At 42.7% G+C, this 18747-nt stretch overlaps 1 protein-coding gene across 1 annotated transcript; it reads left to right on the forward strand.

The window, feature by feature from the left end:
- Positions 1 to 2235: 2235 nt before the first annotated feature.
- On the forward strand, positions 2236 to 10896 carry LOC133457911 (uncharacterized). The gene is made up of 6 exons (XM_061737293.1): positions 2236 to 2363; positions 4256 to 4473; positions 6944 to 7063; positions 9012 to 9036; positions 9894 to 9935; positions 10117 to 10896. The coding sequence occupies exons 1-6, from the start codon at positions 2354 to 2356 to the stop codon at positions 10377 to 10379; spliced, it is 678 nt and encodes a 225-aa protein (XP_061593277.1). The 5' UTR covers positions 2236 to 2353; the 3' UTR covers positions 10380 to 10896.
- The last annotated feature ends 7851 nt before the right edge of the window (positions 10897 to 18747 follow it).

An 18747-nucleotide genomic window follows, 5' to 3' on the forward strand; every position in this document is an offset into this window, starting at 1 on the left:
CATCTGGACAGGCCGGTTCCCTTGTCCCAGCACGCCGTGTAGAAAAAATCTTGTCAATAGCATTTACTGACCAGTTCAGAATCTCCATTCTTGATTTTATGTTCTGCTTGGTCGTGATATCTGCTGTGCTGTGATAGAGCTCAATGTCACACACACACATTTTATAGTGACTTTGTTTTGTTTCCATGTTTTGTTTCCATGCCAGGTGTTCCAGTGCTGAATTTCCCACATTGCCATTGTTTTGTACACATAGCCAGACATTGCCATTCCTGTACCTAGTTTTGATATTCCTTCCATAACAGCTTCTTTAACTCATGTTTGAAAACAGTTAAATTTCTTGCTAACTTTAATTCATTGTTTAGGCTATTCCACATTTTCACACCAGCTACTGACAAACTATGGCTTCCCATCGTTGTCCTTATCTTTTTCTGTTTAAACTGCAGCAAGATGCGCATGCTGTGAGGACCTTGACTAAGAGTGAACAATTTCTGAACATTTACTGGTAATTAAGTTAATTAAGTTAATTGGAAACAAAAAGAGGATCTTCAGAGGCCGTCTCTTTTAAGTAAAAGTGTGCAAAGTTTAACCAGTCTGCAAAAAACTGTTTACACGTGGGGAATCCTTTTCAGAGTCATTTTTCTCAGTGTGAAATTGTAGCGACTCATCTCATCATCTACTGTGCGTAATAATATGAAATTATTCCCAAAATTTGAATACATTTCAGTGTTTAAAGGAAAAAGCTAAAAGAGTGTTGGGTGCCAGTGAGTTTTTAGTCTTCAGTTGACTAGGCACTAACAACAAGTATGAATTTATTACAGAAAACCCTGCATGGACTCAGTTGTTGCAAATTAAAGCTCTAAGAACTAAAAACATCGCCACTTTCTGTACACCAAGGATCATTAGTCAAACAAATCAAAATGTTAAATTCTGTTTGGATCATGGATGCCACGTTCTCTGGACAAAAGAGGAGACGGACCATCCAGTCCATTAAAATAATAGCTGGAATTGGCATCACTGGAAACAATAATGTTAAAGCTAAAAGATAGATGCAAGTTTTAGAAGAAACACATGATTGTTTATTCTTTTTTGGGGGGCATCTTTCAGCAAGAAATTCCTACATGACATACTGCATCCTGTTACAAAAGCATAGATACTTTGCTATCTGGTGTCTCCTTTCATGTAGTCGCTCGGCTGTGCCGTGTTTTCATTGTCTGCATTTAGTACACATGGTTATTTGTTAAAAGCTGATAAGAAACCTGCTAACCTATACATGGCAGGTAAATAGTAATTTCTCTGCCATGAATTACTTCCTTCAGGGAGTAAAATCTAACGTTGTGATATTACTGATAAATGTGAGTAGTGTGTATGTGTGTATATATATAATATATACATACACACACAATACAAATACATGTGTATATAAGCAGTTCAATCTTACTAAGAATTTGTCCCATTTCTCAGAAATCACCTAAGAAGTAACCTTAAGACAGTTTACATTTCTTTCAAGTGAATTTTGAGAAATGTATTACAAGCCAGTTACACTGGCATATTCTATGTATTTAAAGTTTAGGTTTGCACGAATCAAGTAAAAATCATCTAGGTAAATTGTAGGTGCTATTAAGTAAAATTTGACATTTTTGATTAGAAATTTGACACGTGTGTCAGTATATCTTATTATATATAGGTCAGGGCATTGGGCTTCCCTGCAGTTTAACTGTCTTAGGAATTTAGATTACAAGTTTTACTGGTACCCATAAAGTGAGACAACACTGATGCAGACATGTCAACTTTTAACCCGTTCTGCATATTTCCTGCAGGAAACATGCATGCATGAGAGCAGCAGCAAATAAATAAGCCAGCAAGGCTAAATGTGTACCGAGTCAGACTACTATTCTATATTCCACGCAGGGAGCCGCTGAGCATTAGAGCACGATGCTTTACATTTTCCCTTTCTGGTTTATATATTTGTAAATCTGACACTAAAGGACAGTGCCTCACCAACACTCCTCCAACCATGAACCTCGCCGCACGTGACTGCATTGGTGTGCACAGTGTTTCATTATCAGCTGTAAATGTAGGCTACCTGTGTACGGATTATTTTAATATTTACCGTTCAAAAGTGAGCTCACTGCTGTCTTTCCCTATGACAAACAGCGTGACGCCACTTATCTGATCTCTTATCTCTTCCAACACTCCTCCCATATCGCTGCAGCCGAGTGATCCGCCGGTGGGACACCTCTCCTGGCCACAACTCTCCTCCTCCCAGCCAGCGCACACTCGCTGAGGCTTCCGCACCAACAAGAGCAGAGAGACGCGTCTTTCAGCCTTAACTCAGCCTGAGTTCGTGTGCACCATGTACAGAGGTAAGTTCGCTGAAGGTGGGAAGTTTACTATTATTGCTAAAGCACATTTAAAAACAACCAGCAGTGAGAAAGTAAAGATCCGATTCCTCGGAGGGGAGCGGGGAGATGCTGCTGCTGTCTGGGGTCGGGGGTGCGCTCTCACTCACCTGTCAGGCCGGGCCACACGCAATTAAAGTTACTGAATATAAGTGAAAACATGTCCAGTCCATTGAGGTTGGTAGTGTGGGGTCTGATGCAGCGGTGTGGTTGGGGAGGGCATGGAGTTCCTTTTAAAAACTCACTTTATAGGCTGTAAAGTGAACCCCGTTAGTCTAATCTAATCTAGTTGTGGCAATTTCGGTGGCATCTCAGCTTGCCACGGCATTTACCGATTTGCCAATCACTTTTATTTATTTTATTTGTATGTAGCCTATTCGGATAAATTCGGGGGGGGGGTGCTTATTTTTATGTTTTTTTTTTTACTGCATGAGTACACAATAAACACAGGATAAAAACATACATTTACATTCACAGTGATCTATGGTATCTGGGTTTGAAGGCTATATGTGTGTTATACAGTCTGATGGCCACAGGCAGAAAGGGGGAAGCGCTCCTTAGTGCATCTGGGCTGCAAGAGTCTGTCACTATTGCGGCTCCTCGGGCGGTCGGTCGAGGGAGGGAGGGGGAAAGAGAGAGAGAGAGAGAGAGAGAGAGAGAGAGAGAGAGAGAGAGAGAGAGAGAGAGAGAGAGAGAGAGAGAGAGAGAGAGAGAGAGAGAGAGAGAGAGAGAGAGAGAGTCTTTGCTTTTGTATGTAGGTATGCTTCTGCCTGTGCCTTTTTAGTCACTATTTTTCGATAATGTTCGAAAGTGCACTACTTTCAGCTCTGACAAAATTGCCGCATCTCGCCGGTAACATGATTTATTACTTTTTAACTGCCTGTAACACTAATTGCACTTTCACCTGCACTCCTGCTTCTCCTGGTCGCTTTTTAAAGTCAATTGGCCCGTAGATAAGACAAATAAACAAGACATGCTCGAATGCAAAAGAAACAATATTTACCTGTTTGAACAGCCAGGGAAAACCAGGACGCCGATTTTTAATACAACAAATAGCGGAAAACCGTGGAAAATAATTCTCGAGATTTCGTCTTCTTCTTCTTCTTGGTGCACTGTCATTGATACAGCGACGTAATGCTGTAACTGGTCCCAAAGGTGGGAGCAGGATTCACTTTCTGAAATACTTTTTGCTGTCATCTTACGGCCTATTAAGGCAGTGGTTCCCAACCTTTTTTCCTTGTCCCCCCCTACTTGTGTCTAAGACCACCCGGGCCCCCTGACCCGTACATACTGGCACCAAAAGAGTAAAGTGATTTGTTACAAATCTTTAATTGAAAAAATGTACATTAATTATGTTTTTTTTTATACATTTCTCTTTGGTTTACCCTGTATACAGATGACTTTGTTTTTCTCACCTTCATTTTGTGTCACTAATGTATAAAATATGCACAAAAATTGCAAGGACATAAAATAATTTCTGAAAAATGTCTCTTTTAATATGAGAGCAAACATTTTTAACATTTTCCCTTTAACAACCTGTCGGAGTAGTAGTATGATTAAATGTTGAATAATGATATAATACGTTTTTAAGTTTTTATCCTGCTAAATAATTTAGAAATATATTTTGGTCATTTTAAAATACTACCGTATTTTAACGACCATACGGCGCGCCGTGTGGAAAGGCGCACCCTCAGTTTTGTGTGTCATTTCTGTATTTAAAACACACACACGGTGCACTGACCGAAAAGGTATTTTAGGACTCTTAATGTTTGAGATACTTTGACATGTCGCTCGTGGGCCAATCATCTGTTCACCATTGCCGCTGGACTCTGCTCATCTGAACCCGTGTCCTCTAGTTTCAGTGCTGCTGCTCCTCCAGCTGACGTGGTGGATCGTTTCAGCTGCACCGATGGTTTCAGCTGCACCGGTGGTTTCAGCTGCACCAGCGGTTTCAGCTGCACCGGCGGTTTCAACCATCAGCTGCAACGTGACCCGGCTTCCCAACAGAACCATCCGGTACCAGCTGGATGGACCCAGCCCCCACGGCTGCATCACCTGCTGGGAGGACGTCAACGTAAGTCAGCATGTGGATATTTGATGGCGTCTGTTGCTCCAGGCTGCTTTCTGAAAGGCATCATATGAATCTGTTTCGAGAGAACTGGGCTGTTTAATTGTTTTGGGGGTTCATTGTACATGGAGCCTGCTCAAGAACCGCAACGATACGCTGCAATACCACACCTGGCCACAAGGAGGCTGCTCAAGAAGAACTGGACAAACCCTCACTTACCCCTTTTTTCACCAAACCGGTTCCAGCCTGGTTCGTTGGTTTAAATCATATCTATCTGACAGGTTCCAGTTTGTTCCAGTTTGTTCATGTACATGAGGTTTCTTCAGAACAGTCGAGGGTCTGTTATGGTGTTCCGCAGGGTTCAGTGCTAGGGCCAGTCTTGTTCAGTTTATACATGCAGCCGTTGGGAAGTATAATCCAGAATCACGGCATACACTTTCATTGTTATGCTGATGATACGCAGCTCTACTTGTCTATGAAGCCGGATGAAACAGAACCGTTAGTTAAACTTCAGGCATGTCTTAGGGACATCAAGGACTGGATGTCCAGAAATTTCTTGCTTCTAAATTCAGATAAAACAGAGGTTATCATTCTTGGTCCAGAGCATCTTAGGAAGGGATTAGATGGTGTTGCGATGGCTTCCAGTGCAACTGTGAGAAACCTTGGTGTTGTTTTCGATCAGGATTTGTCGTTTAAACCATATGTTAATCAGGTTTGTAAAATAGCGTTTTTCCATCTCCGTAATATTGCAAAAATTAGGAAAATCCTCTCGCAGAGGGATGCAGAGAAACTAGTTCATGCGTTTGTATCTTCTAGACTGGATTACTGTAATGTGTTGTTAGCAGGATGTCCAAGTAATTTGCTGAATAGGCTCCAGCTGATCCAAAATGCAGCAGCACGAGTACTGACAGGAATTAGCAGGAGAGACCACGTCTCTCCAGTGTTAGCGTCGCTCCATTGGCTACCTGTAAAATTCAGAATTCAATTTAAAATTTTATTACTTGCATATAAAGCCCAAAACGGCTTAGCTCCGCAGTATTTACAAGATTTGATAGTGCCTTATGTTCCTGGCCGAGCTCTCCGCTCCCAGGGTGCAGGTTTACTCGTAGTTCCTAGAGTATCTAAATGTAGATTTGGAGGGCGGGCGTTCTGCTATCAGGCACCATTACTTTGGAACCAACTTCCAATCTGGGTTAAGGAGGCTGACACCACCTCCACCTTTAAAACTAAACTTAAAACCTTTCTGTTTAGTAAAGCTTATAGTTAGTGTTAAGTAAACCTCTAGCTGGTGTTGGTAAATCTCTAGGTAGTGTAAACTTTAGTGTGTTAGAGTCAGTAGTCATTGTCGCAGCTATAGAACAAAACTATAATAGTTAGTCTCAAATATAGCTTCGCGGTAGATATGCTGCTATAGGCTTATGCTGCAGGGGGGACCGACATGATCCGCTGGGCGGTGCCTCTCACCCTTCTTCTCCTCTCCTTTTCCCTGCCTCTCTTCTCCATTACCATTTTTATTTATTATAAATATCTCATAGCTATCATTTTTGTCCATTGTTCCTGTAGTTTCTTGTGCCGGCCCCCCTTTTTTTTTTTTTTTTTTTTTTTTTTTTTTTTTCTCTTTTGTGTATGTTTGCAGGCCGGAGCCTCAGGAGCTGCGTTCTGGCCTGTGTTCCCGGCCCTCCCCCCCCTCTGGTCATCCCATTGCTTCTTCCACCTGCCTACGTGGATGTCTGCTGTTGCTGCTTCCGCCTGCCTGCACCCCCCCCCCCTCTGGTCATCCCGCTGCTGCTTCCACATGACTGTTGTGTGCTGCTGACGCCCCCCCCCCCCTCTGGTCATCCCGCTGCTGCTTCCACATGACTGTTGTGTGCTGCTGACGCCCCCCCCCCCCCCACCTCTGGTCATCCCGCTGCTGCTTCCACCTGCCTGCTGTGTGCTGTCGACGTCCCTGACTCCCCCAGTCTGGCCTTCGGCAGGAGGGTCCCCCCTTATGAGCCTGGTCCTGCTCAAGGTTTCTTCCCTCCTAAAGGGGAGTTTTTCCTTGCCACTGTTTGGCTTAAGGCTTTTCTCCCACTAAGGGAGTTTTTACCTGCCATTGTTTATATAATAATTGCTCGGGGGTTTATGTTTATGTTTATGTTTATGTTTATGTTTATGTTCATGTTCATGTTCTGGATCTCTGGAAAGCGTCTAGAGACAACATCTGTTGTATTAGACGCTATATAAATAAAATTGAATTGGAAATTGAACTGGTTCTGCTTCTGGTTCTGGGCCAGATCCCTAGTGGAAAAGAACCAAAACGAGGGTCGAGTTGGGCTGAGTAGGTGCTAGTGGAAAAGCTCCAAAAGAGTCATAACAAGTTTTATTTAGTTCTTTGTAGAACAGTTTACGCCTTTTATTTTATTTCTAAGAACTGACATCGTTGTGAATGTTTTAACTTCAGTTTTATTTGATAAGCCACTTGATCTGTTTCCAGAAAACCGTCATCGCCCGGGGCAACCGCTCAGTGAGGACTCTGGTGGACGACTTGCAGAGCGACCACATCGACCTGAAGGTCTGCCAGGACTACCTGCGCTACTGGAGGGACTGCCCGGAGGTGAGTGTGGACACGTCTGGACACGTCTGGACACGTCTGGACACGTCTGGCTGGCAGCTCCAACCTGCAGCAGAGCGGTACCGCAGGCCAGTACGCAGCTCCCGAAGCTCCGGCCTGCAAACATGCACAAAAGAGAAAAAAGGGGGGCCAGCACAAGAAACTACAGGAACGATGGACAAAAACGATAGCTATGACATTTTATAATACATAAAAATGGAAATGGAGAAGAGAGGAAGGGAAGAGGAGAAGAAGGGTGAGAGGCACCGCCCAGCGGATCATGTCGGTGCCCCCCTGCAGCATAGGCCTATAGCAGCATATCTGCCACAAGGCTATATTTGAGACTAACTATTATAGTCTTGTTCTATAGCTGCAACGATGACTACTGACTCTAACACAGTAGAGTTTACACTACCTAGAGGTTTACCAACACCAGCTAGAGGTTTACTAAACACTAACTATAGGCTTCACTAAACAGAAAGGTTTTAAGTTTAGTTTTAAAGGTGGAGGTGGTGTCAGCCTCGTTAACCCAGATTGGAAGTTGGTTCCATAGTAGTGGTGCCTGATAGCAGAAGGCCCGCCCTCCAAATCTACATTTAGATACTCTAGGAACTACGAGTAAACCTGCACTCTGAGAACGGAGAGCTCTGCCAGGAACATAAGGCACTATCAGGTCTTACAAATAATGCGGAGCTAAGCCGTTCTGGGCTTTATATGCAAGTAATACAATTTTTAATTGGATTCTGAATTTTACATTCACTCAGTTACTCAATCACAAACAGAAGCATGTAAATATAAGCGGCAACCTAAATTAAATGTGGACGTTAATGTGGAGCGGCCGTTGGAAACTGACAGTGGTGTCTGTAGACGCCATGAGATGTAACATTAAAGTTAGCTTGGTACCCGTGGCTTGTAGCAAAACGATTTCCTATCTGAACACAAAAGTGATTTTAAAAAGTGACTGAGGACTTCACGGTCCATCAAGGACATGTATCCTTCTCCTCCTCTTCCTCTTTTTATTTTGTCGATCTCTTAGCTGTTTTCAAGTTCAAATTTGGCTCCAGGCACTACAGCAAAGATAACGTCCGACACTAATTCAAATCTTCCTTTTCTTCTGTGCCGATTCTTCTTCTTCTCCTAATAAGGTGGATTACAACTCTTTGTGCTACTTAGCGCCAACTACTGTACAGGAGGGACATAGCAGTCAGGAGTCACTGATTTCAAAACGCAACTGGCTCCTTTCGGCAAGACGTGCACGGTGCCCTGATGTGTCAATCATCTGGGGTGGCACTTGGGGGGACCAATCAGATTCCAGGGGGGTCCAGTGCTGCCACGGCCCCCCCTCTAGCTCCGCCACTTAGCACACATAACCCCTGTTCTGGCCGAACTCCACTGTCTCCCGGTCCACTACAGAATCCAGTTCAAGGTCCTCCTGACCTTCAAGGCCGTCCGCCAAAAAAGCCCCAGCTACCTAAGTGATCTAATCACTATCCATAAACCGTCACGCACCCTTCGCTCCAGCCACGCCACTCTCCTTCATGTCCCCTCTCCACGGCTCGTGACGATTGGACACCGTTCCTTCTCTGCCTATGGAACTCTCTACCTGACTACCTCAGGAATGCTCCTTCTGTGGAGTCCTTTATAACGGGCCTTAAAACACTCTTCTACAAGCAGGCTTTCCCCTGAACTCTTCCCTTGACCCCTTTTATTCAAATATTTTTATTTTTTATTTTTTTGCTGCCCACAACGTTTTATCTTACTTACTAGCTAGGCTTTGTCTTAGTTTTTTAGTCTTGTTTTTAGTCTTCTTTGTAAAGCGATCGGAGATCTGTCGTTTCAGGTGAAAAGCGCTATATAAATTGAAATTATTATTATTATTATTATTATTATTATTATTATTATTATTATTATATTTTAAATGTTTTTCTTTCATTCTTTGTCCCCTTTTCAGAGAAAAGATGAAGTGGCCTGCCAAGGTGAGAGCTGCACCAGAGTTTGGTTTTGTCATGAACCGGAATCATGAAAAAGAACCTCGTTCCCTGCTCTCCCTCTCCCTGACGTGGGGGAGGGAGTCTCTCGGCCACTTCCTGTCCAGCTGAGTTCGCTACAACGAACCAAACTACTTTTTACTTTCGCGTCGGTTCGTTTCAAGTTAAAGTAAATGTATTCATCCAGTCGGTCTGGATGCATGGATGGATGGATGATGGATGGATGGATGGATGGATGGATGATGGATGGATGGTTGATGGATGATGGATGGACGAATTGCCACGAAAAAATTAGCTCGTTTGTTCAACACTCATCAGATACTCAGTCAAACAAAGTTTTGTGACGCCGTCTCATCAACAGACTAATGGTGTTTTTCCACTAGTACTTACTCAGCTCGGCTCTCCTCCACTCGGTTTGGTTCTTTCCCACTAGGGGTCTAACGTGCCGAGTAGATACTTTTCTGTAACTTCTCTGCCGAGGTCTTTTACTCGACCAGCAACGGCGGCGTTAAAGTCTGCTCCGTGGTCCAACTCTGAGGTTCCTAAACCTGGTGCTGAGGAGAGAGTTCAGAGGGATCTAGACGGGCGATAAGGAACGACCAGATCCACCAGGAGGTTTCTCAGTCCACAGCTGCTCGCGGCTGCCAATGGACTTAAAAAATGTAAACGCCTTGTCGCTTGAAGTTGAGTTGAGATGCGTTGAGTCGAGTCGAGATGAGCCGAGTAGGTACGAGTGGAAAAGCTCCTCAAGTGTTCTTGCAGACTGGACTCGGTGCTCTGATACAAGTTTCTCCACAACTCATCTGCAAGTCTCCTGACTTCCTGACATCTTTGTGTTTCCTCAGTGAACTGCAGCCGTCTGGAGTCTGAGGAACTTCGTCCAGCCGGTAAGTCCACGTTTCCACTTCCAGCTTCTGCAGGTTCTTCCCTTAGTTATTGATTTATTCCAGACACGTCAGAACCGGCGTTGATAGAACATAACGACGTTAACGAGTAGGAATCACACATGCACACACACATTTAATCTACACAAAATAAATAAATACATCTGTTGTCTCCGTCTCTCAGTTTTCTGCCTGAACGAGCGTCTCTGCTTCAACGAGCTGACTGCAGGTCTCGTCATCGGAGGTCTCGCTGTCGGGGCCGTCGGCCTGGTTCTGGTCTTCATGCTCATCTACAAGTACAGAAGCAGAAGACCCGGGTGTGGGGAGGCTCCCTACTCCGGACCAGAGGATATCAAGCTGGGGGGGGTGTCCTCATCATGTAAACCAGGGATCTCCAACCCCCGGGACGCTACCGGGCCGCACAGAAAGAAAAAATATGTTCTGTAGCGTCCCCGACTGATGATGGTTGACTCTCAAACTGTAAACTTCTCAGTTAAAAGTGCTTCAAATCCGCTACTGCTACTACCGCTGCTACTAAATATTTAATCACTTTTCCACTGTTGCTCTGCTTACTGCCCCCTATCGGTCACCACCGCATTATTATTCATTAAACTGGTCCGTGGTACCAGTGGCGTCAATTCAGTCAAAGCTAAGGTATGGCAAGCAGTGGCGGAGCGTGGGTCTCAGTCCAGAGGGGGCGGAGTATTCTCCATGGGCCCTTATGATAGTCATTTTAACGTTCAACAACATCATCCTACCCAAGAAATGGTTGATTAATACTCAGCTCTGTCAGCACTAAAACTCAATTGCACCTTTCTGTACTTTTGTACTTTTCTGTACTTTCTGTATCTTTCTGTACTTTTTTGTATTCTTACATCTGTCCAGGGACTACAGATGAAAAATAGCCTCTTGGCTAACTGGCACATTTACAGCAATGTTTTTTATTGATGTGCATTGTCCCTGTCAAATAAATAAATAAAATCAAACAACATTTATTCTCACTTTTATTGAGCCAAGCCTATAGGCCTATGCTGCAGAAAGCAGAGTAAAGTCACAAACTTGTCCAGAGGAACACACACACACCGGCCTGACAGCTGTCAATCAGATGGTGCTGAAAACTGAGATAGTCACAGACTGACTCAGTTCCATCTTTGATACAGCTTAAATACAAAAAAAAAACATAACTGGTCTAAAATTACACAATCTATTTAGATAGATAGAGACACAGCGGTCTATAACATCATTTCGGAGCTCTATAACAGAATAGACTCTAGTCTAGTTGACAACAACACAAAGCTCATTCAAATAGGCAGCTGGTCAAAGCTACCACAACATTCTGATAAAGAAATTATTTAAGAAGGTTACACTCACTCACCAATGGTAGTTGACTCTTCCATAACCCAAAATAATCCAGGTAACGTGGAAAACGGGGTAACATTAAAAACTTTGTACATGCTTAGTCCTCTTTTAAAGTTTAGCGCTCATTTCCATGGCAGCAAACCTGCCGAGTCGGCAAATTGGCTGAAACCGTTAAGGCTGATTTATTAATTTATTAATGCAAAAAGGAGAGAGAGGGAGCAGAAGAGAGAAAAAGAGTAAAAAAAAGTCAAATATTTCCCAGATTTATAAGAGGGTAGCGTGATTTGATATCTTACCTTAAGATGAACTTGCATAATTAATCCATCAGTGACTAACAGCCTCGTTAATATCTTCTGCTGCAGGGGAAACATTGGACCCATCACTGCCTTCTTTTTTTGAAAAAAACAATTGCGGGGTTGTCTGCTCACTTTTCATTTTTGTAAGTTAGTAACACTGCAAAGAGCGCTAAAAACCAGATTGATAGCGATCACTGTCGTCAGGGACGCTGGGACATCACATTTCAAGATATGAGGGGGATACAAGTGTTGGGAAAGATAATACCTCGTGAAATCCATCATGTTGTTCTGATTTGCATTTGTAGTTATTTTATACAACCAGTTTGGTTTTAAACAAAAGCATGGCACTGATCTATGTATTTTTGCACTAAAGGAAATCTTAGAGAAATATAATAGTCATAACTCTACCATGTTCTTGTGCTTTATTGATGCTTCTAAAGCATTTGACCGGGTTAATCATGTGAAATTATTTTTGAAATTGTCTAAAAGTGGGGTCCCTGGTTTTTTAATTAGAATCCTGGTCTACTGGTACTTGCATCAGACAATGCAAGTGAGATGGGGGAATGTAACATCTGATCCCTTCCATGTGACCAATGGTGTCCGCCAGGGCGGAATCCTGTCTCCCTTTCTTTTTAATGTGTACATGAATGATTTGTCTCTGATGTTGAATACATGTGGTACAGGCTGTAGAGTTGGTGACCTACTAATTAATCACTTTATGTATTCAGACGACCTGGTCATCTTCAGCCCTTACAGTGCTGGTCTCCAACAGCCATTGAGAACGTGCACACAGTATGGTGTTGACTTTGACATGAAGTACAATGCTGGTAAGAGTAAAGTTATGATTATTAGAAGCAGAGAAGACAGACAGTCAACCTTCCCTGACTTCCATCTGTCTGGTACTGCACTCAGTGTGTGCAGCGAGATCAAGTATTTGGGGCATATTATTGTTAATGACTTGTCTGATGATAAAGATATGTACAGGCAGCGTTGTAAGCTCTATGCACAAGCAAACATGCTGTGTCGTAAGTTTAGCATGTGCTCTGTATCTGTAAAAAGTGCATTGTTTAAAGCATATTGCACACCTTTGTACACAGCCCACCTGTGGTGCCGCTACAAACAAGGTAGTATAAGAAAGCTCACAGTAGCTTATAATGACAGCATGAGGCTACTGTTGAGAGCCCCAAGAAGCTCCAGTGCAAGCCATATGTTTGTTAGTGTCGGGGTACCCACCTGCTCTGCTGTTCTGCGCAATCTGATGCACAGATTTATGTGTAGGGCGTCAGAATCAGAGAATGAACTTATTAATGTGTTGGTTAATCCTGTACGCAGTTCTGTAAAATTTTCGTCCAGACTGTGGAACCATTTTAGAACATGTTTGTATGCAAGCCTACACTGAATAGTGGGGAAAGCTCTGTACTTTGTATTTTATGTTTGTTTGTTTTTTATTCTGTCTTTGTTTTTATTATCTTATTCTGCTTTTATGGTGATATGGATCCCCTTGGGTCTGAAATAAAGATTTAATAATAATAATATATGTATTAAATAATAGAATAGTCAATTCAAATAGACACAGAGTAATTCCATAAATGTATTTAAAAAACAAACATGTACATTTCCCCCTGAAGCCAAGGTGTAGCGGCTGCCATACCTTGCCATACCCAATTGACGCCCCTGCGTGGTACAGAAAAGGTTGAGGACCACTGATGTAAACATTTTTATAAACTTAATAAAATATGTTCTACTTTTATTTCTAATTTGTTGTTTTATTGCACAGTGGCTGATTTTACATTTGGTGAAATAAAGTGATTTACTGATTCTGATAAACCTGGGGCCTGTACTACGAAGCAAGTTCAACATACCCAGGATATCTTTTCCTTATCCAGATTCACTAACCCGGACAATTGCAATCACGCTAAGCGGTCACACGACGGTGGTTATCAACTCGGTATATCAACCCAGGTTTCTTCAATCTGGATATGAGCGCGTGCACATAAAAGGGGCAGTGTTTTCAGCGCATGACCAATCGCAAGCATGGAGAAGTCCGCTGTCAGAGCCGCTTATTTCAGTAGCGAAGAGCAAACAATAATTTTACGGAAATATGATGAGTATAGGCATATAATACAGGCAAAAAGCAACACAGTTGCAGCTGCAAAATGCAGGAAAGACAGCTGGCAAAAGATCGCTGACTGTATAAATGCGTAAATTCATAGGGATATAAACATCACTGCCCCATCATTAGGGCATAAGTAGATCTGACTATAATTACAGTTGTCTATTCTGTTAAATGCATGTGTTGCTTAGATGTATTCGTATGGCGTGTATGACAATTGTATCCTCATCCCTTCAGCTGCAACCCCAGCGGAGTGAAACGCACATGGGAGCAAATAAAAAATAAATATAAAAACATAATTCAAAGCGGTAAGTAGGCTCACTTTCATATCTTAGAAGTACAACAAGTACAAGGCTTTAGTGTTTCTATCACTCTCTGTTTTAGGATGATATCAGTATACAAAAGCACAATGAAATAGCATTGACATTACTTGCGGCAAACAGAAAAAAAAATGACAAGAAGAAGATCGGAGGGATCCTCTCACGATCCGCGCACCAAGCTCCACTGGATTCTCTTCGAAAGGGCATGCCATTTTCCAAGAGAGCTGATTGGTCAGTAGGCGGTGCTTTTATACCCGGCGATCTGTATCTCGAACATAACCTGCTCCGGAGCAGGTTAGCTGTTCAGCATAAGTTACCATGGCGATGTACCCCGGTAAGAAGTGAACCACCGTCGTAGTCCTGAAAACCCAGGGTTAAACCTGAAGTTACCTCGCTAACCCCAAATCCCGCTTCGTAGTACAGGCCCCTGGTCCTCTGGGTCCCTGGTCCTCAGGAACTGAGCAACAGATTTCCACCTGCAACTTTCCTGTAGCGCGATCCCGTACTTCACCACTAGATGGCAACAGCGACTTGGTGACTCGTATATACAGGTGAGGTAGTGGACAGGGGAAGGGGGTGCAGTCCCTGAGTTCTTGGGGGTGTAACCATAGACATATAGGTATACGTATATACGTTTATATGTCTATGGTTACAGAGTGCCAGCACACGCAAGAAGCTGTTTCTTCAAGGGTTTTAGCTCCCCAGCCCCAGTTGCAGTTATATAGTTATATTTATTGAGGGCAATAAGAGAAAAAAAAAAAAAGATTTACAATAACAATAGAAATATCAATATTTCCCCTTTTTTAACTTTTCATAACAATAATTAAACAAAAATAAATAAATAATATTAATAAGAAAGAAAAAAATAATAAATAAATAAATACAACAACACCCCCCTCTCCCCTTCCCTCCCTCATATGATCAGTACATTACATCATTCAAAATCATTTAGCTTCTTTTCACATAATGCATAACAATACTGGAGCAAATGCATAATAAAGTAAATAATCAAGTCCTGAAAAAACACATTAATTAATGCAGTAGATGATTCAGATCATTATCTAATCTAATAAAGGCAAAAAATCAAAAAAAGGTCCCCAAATAAGGTCAAAGTCTCTAGGTGTTTTTCTAACAGAATACAGTATTTTTTCTGGAGTGATATATGATGCAAGTTCATGGATCCACTGTTTGGGTGCTGGTTTTTTTTTCTGATTTCCAGTTTTTTAAAAACGACCTGAATTTATAATGCTTACTTTTCAGGCCTTTAAAAACATGTACTGAGCTGGTACAGTATATATGGGAGCTTGTATGTATATGTGTTACAGAAAGAAATGACATGTATAAAAACTTCCACATAATGGCCTAATGACATCTCATGACTGCAGGTGACACAGAGCAGCACTGGCATGCAGACTAAACAATGCAGCTAAAAGCACATGTAAATATCACATAAAGCTGTGACAGTAGCACAAACAAGCACTGAAAACATGAAACAATGACAGACATGAGCTGCACAGTCGGTTAATTTACTGTTTGACATTACGCTCTCTCTCCTTGTAAACATGAAACTGCGAAACCTTAAATTCATATATATATATATAAAACGTCATCATCACAGACTCATGGGACCACTAACGTCCTGTTAGTGGATCTGTCATCATTACCACTCTGCAACAGCATTTCCTGCTAGGATATGCCAGTTCTCTGTTTCTCTAATTTCAGCTTCATCACTCTGTATTGCTGCAACTGTCTACATGCTGCTGTGTGTGGCTGTTATATACGCATCATTTGAGTTGTTCATTTGGAAGTGCTTAAACATGTTCCTCTTATATATTTTTTTCAGGACAATTTATAACAGTGTTAACCTCGAGGGCCTGTAATCTGCACATTTTAGATGTTTCCCTGTGCCAACATACCTGATTCAAATGAAAGAGTAATTAAAAGACTTGTACAGACCTTGATGACAAACTGATGGATAGGATTGGGGTTAGTTGTTGTAACCTCATTAAGTTAATTGGAAACAAAAAGAGGATCTTCAGAGGCCGTCTCTTTTAAGTAAAAGTGTGCAAAGTTTAACCAGTCTGCAAAAAACTGTTTACACGTGGGGAATCCTTTTCAGAGTCATTTTTCTCAGTGTGAAATTGTAGCGACTCATCTCATCATCTACTGTGCGTAATAATATGAAATTATTCCCAAAATTTGAATACATTTCAGTGTTTAAAGGAAAAAGCTAAAAGAGTGTTGGGTGCCAGTGAGTTTTTAGTCTTCAGTTGACTAGGCACTAACAACAAGTATGAATTTATTACAGAAAACCCTGCATGGACTCAGTTGTTGCAAATTAAAGCTCTAAGAACTAAAAACATCGCCACTTTCTGTACACCAAGGATCATTAGTCAAACAAATCAAAATGTTAAATTCTGTTTGGATCATGGATGCCACGTTCTCTGGACAAAAGAGGAGACGGACCATCCAGTCCATTAAAATAATAGCTGGAATTGGCATCACTGGAAACAATAATGTTAAAGCTAAAAGATAGATGCAAGTTTTAGAAGAAACACATGATTGTTTATTCTTTTTTGGGGGGCATCTTTCAGCAAGAAATTCCTACATGACATACTGCATCCTGTTACAAAAGCATAGATACTTTGCTATCCTACATGACATACTGCATCCTCTTACAAAAGCATAGATACTTTGCTATCTGGTGTCTCCTTTCATGTAGTCGCTCGGCTGTGCCGTGTTTTCATTGTCTGCATTTAGTACACATGGTTATTTGTTAAAAGCTGATAGGAAACCTGCTAACCTATACATGGCAGGTAAATAGTAATTTCTCTGCCATGAATTACTTCCTTCAGGGAGTAAAATCTAACGTTACCTGTGGAAACCTTTTTCTAATCCCATACTCTGATCCCAGAAAGCAGTTTTTTTACATTATAATTGCTATCTTTTATATATATATATATATATATATATATATATATATATATATATATATATATATATATATATAGTGTGTGTGAGTGTGTGTGTGTGTATACACCGTATAGATACATACACAGTATATTTATACTATGTACTGTATTTTGTATTTGTTTCTCAGTTGTATTGCATTTAAAAGCCAATACTAATCAGTCATTATATTTCTATCTTAACAGGTAGCCTTGTGGCTGAGGGCAAGGCGGAGATCACATGTTGTCTGGGCACATCCACAATCCAAAAACTGGTGGGACACAATTGTTCCAGATTTCAGCTCTCATCAGTTCGTGCAGATTTCCGTGTGTCCCGGGAGTCGTTTGAGTATCTGCGCTCAAGTCAAGCATGTCATGGGGAAACGGTGCGTGATTGTATGTCTGTGTCGGTGAGAATGCGGTATGGAAGGGTCCTGCCATGGAGGATTTGAGCCTCCATTGGCAGGACATCAAAAACTTAATAATTTATCAATATTATATTATACAAAGATGGTTATTATTATTATTATTATTATTAGTATTATTATTATTATTATTATTATTATGTATAGTATATTATATTATTATTAGTATAGGTATCGGATAGGTGAATGGATGAATGAATGGGATGCCTGGGTCTGGGGCCCTCCGTTGTCGGGCCTGTGCGGGTGTCGCCTTGTTGGGGGGTTCCCTCTCTCCGGGCCCGTCTCCGGTCCCCCCCGCTGCCTCTACGGCGGGGCGCCCCTCTGGTCTTGGAGGGCCACTTTCGTGGGGGACGGGTGCGCCTGCCCGCGTCGGCGGCCGGGGCGGCTCTGTCTCTCCGGGCAGGCTGGCCCCCTGCCGGGTGGGGGTCGTTGGCCTGAAGGGTGAGGGCCTCCTGGCCGCGTGTCCGGCCCGGACCGGGTGGCCGGGGATTGCCTGGGTCGCGGTCCGCCGCCGCGGGATCCCTGGCTGCTTCTTTCCGCGCCGTGGGGGCCCCGCCCGCGGGCCCCCTCGGCCGCCGCCGGGCGGGGGGGGGGGGCCTCGCAGGCGGTGGGTTGCCTCCCTCCTACTTCTCCCCTCTGTGGGGTTTGCCGGTGGCCTGGGTTCCGGGCTCTTCCTTGTCGGCCTCTGGTCTCGCGGGTGGCGGGGTCGCTCCCCCCCCCTCCCCCACTATAGATACACTTCAGGTGGAGCTTTGTTTGGTTTATTACACACACACACACACACACACACACACACACACACACACACACACACACACACATACACACACACACATACACACATATAGTCATTTAGTCACATGCACACACACACACACACACACACACACACACACACACACACACACACACACGCATGATCATATACATACACACACACACACATAGACATACACACTGGCTTGTTCACCTGCATGCTGACTCTAGTTTTTGGGTTTAGGTAGCGGTAGCGATAGCTTAGCTCAGACTGCGATCAGATCTCAAGATTTAGGTCGATTGCTGTTCGTGTTTTGGTTGGCTCCGTGCCGGTTTCGTGCTTTGTTTGTGGTTTTTTGTTGCAGATTTCCAGTGCTTGACGTGTGTCTCCGTGTGTTCCTGCTTCCTGGATTGGCGGTGGATGTCGTCGCCCCCCCCCCCCCCCCACCCCCTCCCCCCCAAAAAAATAAAATAAAAAAAAAATAAAATAAAAAAAAACACTGGGTTTGTATGTGTATATTTATGTATGTGTACGCATATGTGTGCGTGTATATATGTATATATTACAAATAGTAATAATGCACATATATACACTTTT

This window comes from Cololabis saira, chromosome 13 (genome assembly GCF_033807715.1).
Source record: "Cololabis saira isolate AMF1-May2022 chromosome 13, fColSai1.1, whole genome shotgun sequence".
NCBI classification, from domain to species: Eukaryota; Metazoa; Chordata; class Actinopteri; order Beloniformes; family Belonidae; genus Cololabis; species Cololabis saira.

Excerpts from the sequence above, each read along its gene's own strand:
- LOC133457911 (XM_061737293.1), top strand. Across the intron at positions 7,064-9,011 it reads ACTGGAGGGACTGCCCGGAG|AGAAAAGATGAAGTGGCCTG; the intron begins GTGAGTGTGGAC and ends TCCCCTTTTCAG. Across the intron at positions 9,936-10,116 it reads TGAGGAACTTCGTCCAGCCG|TTTTCTGCCTGAACGAGCGT; the intron begins GTAAGTCCACGT and ends TCCGTCTCTCAG.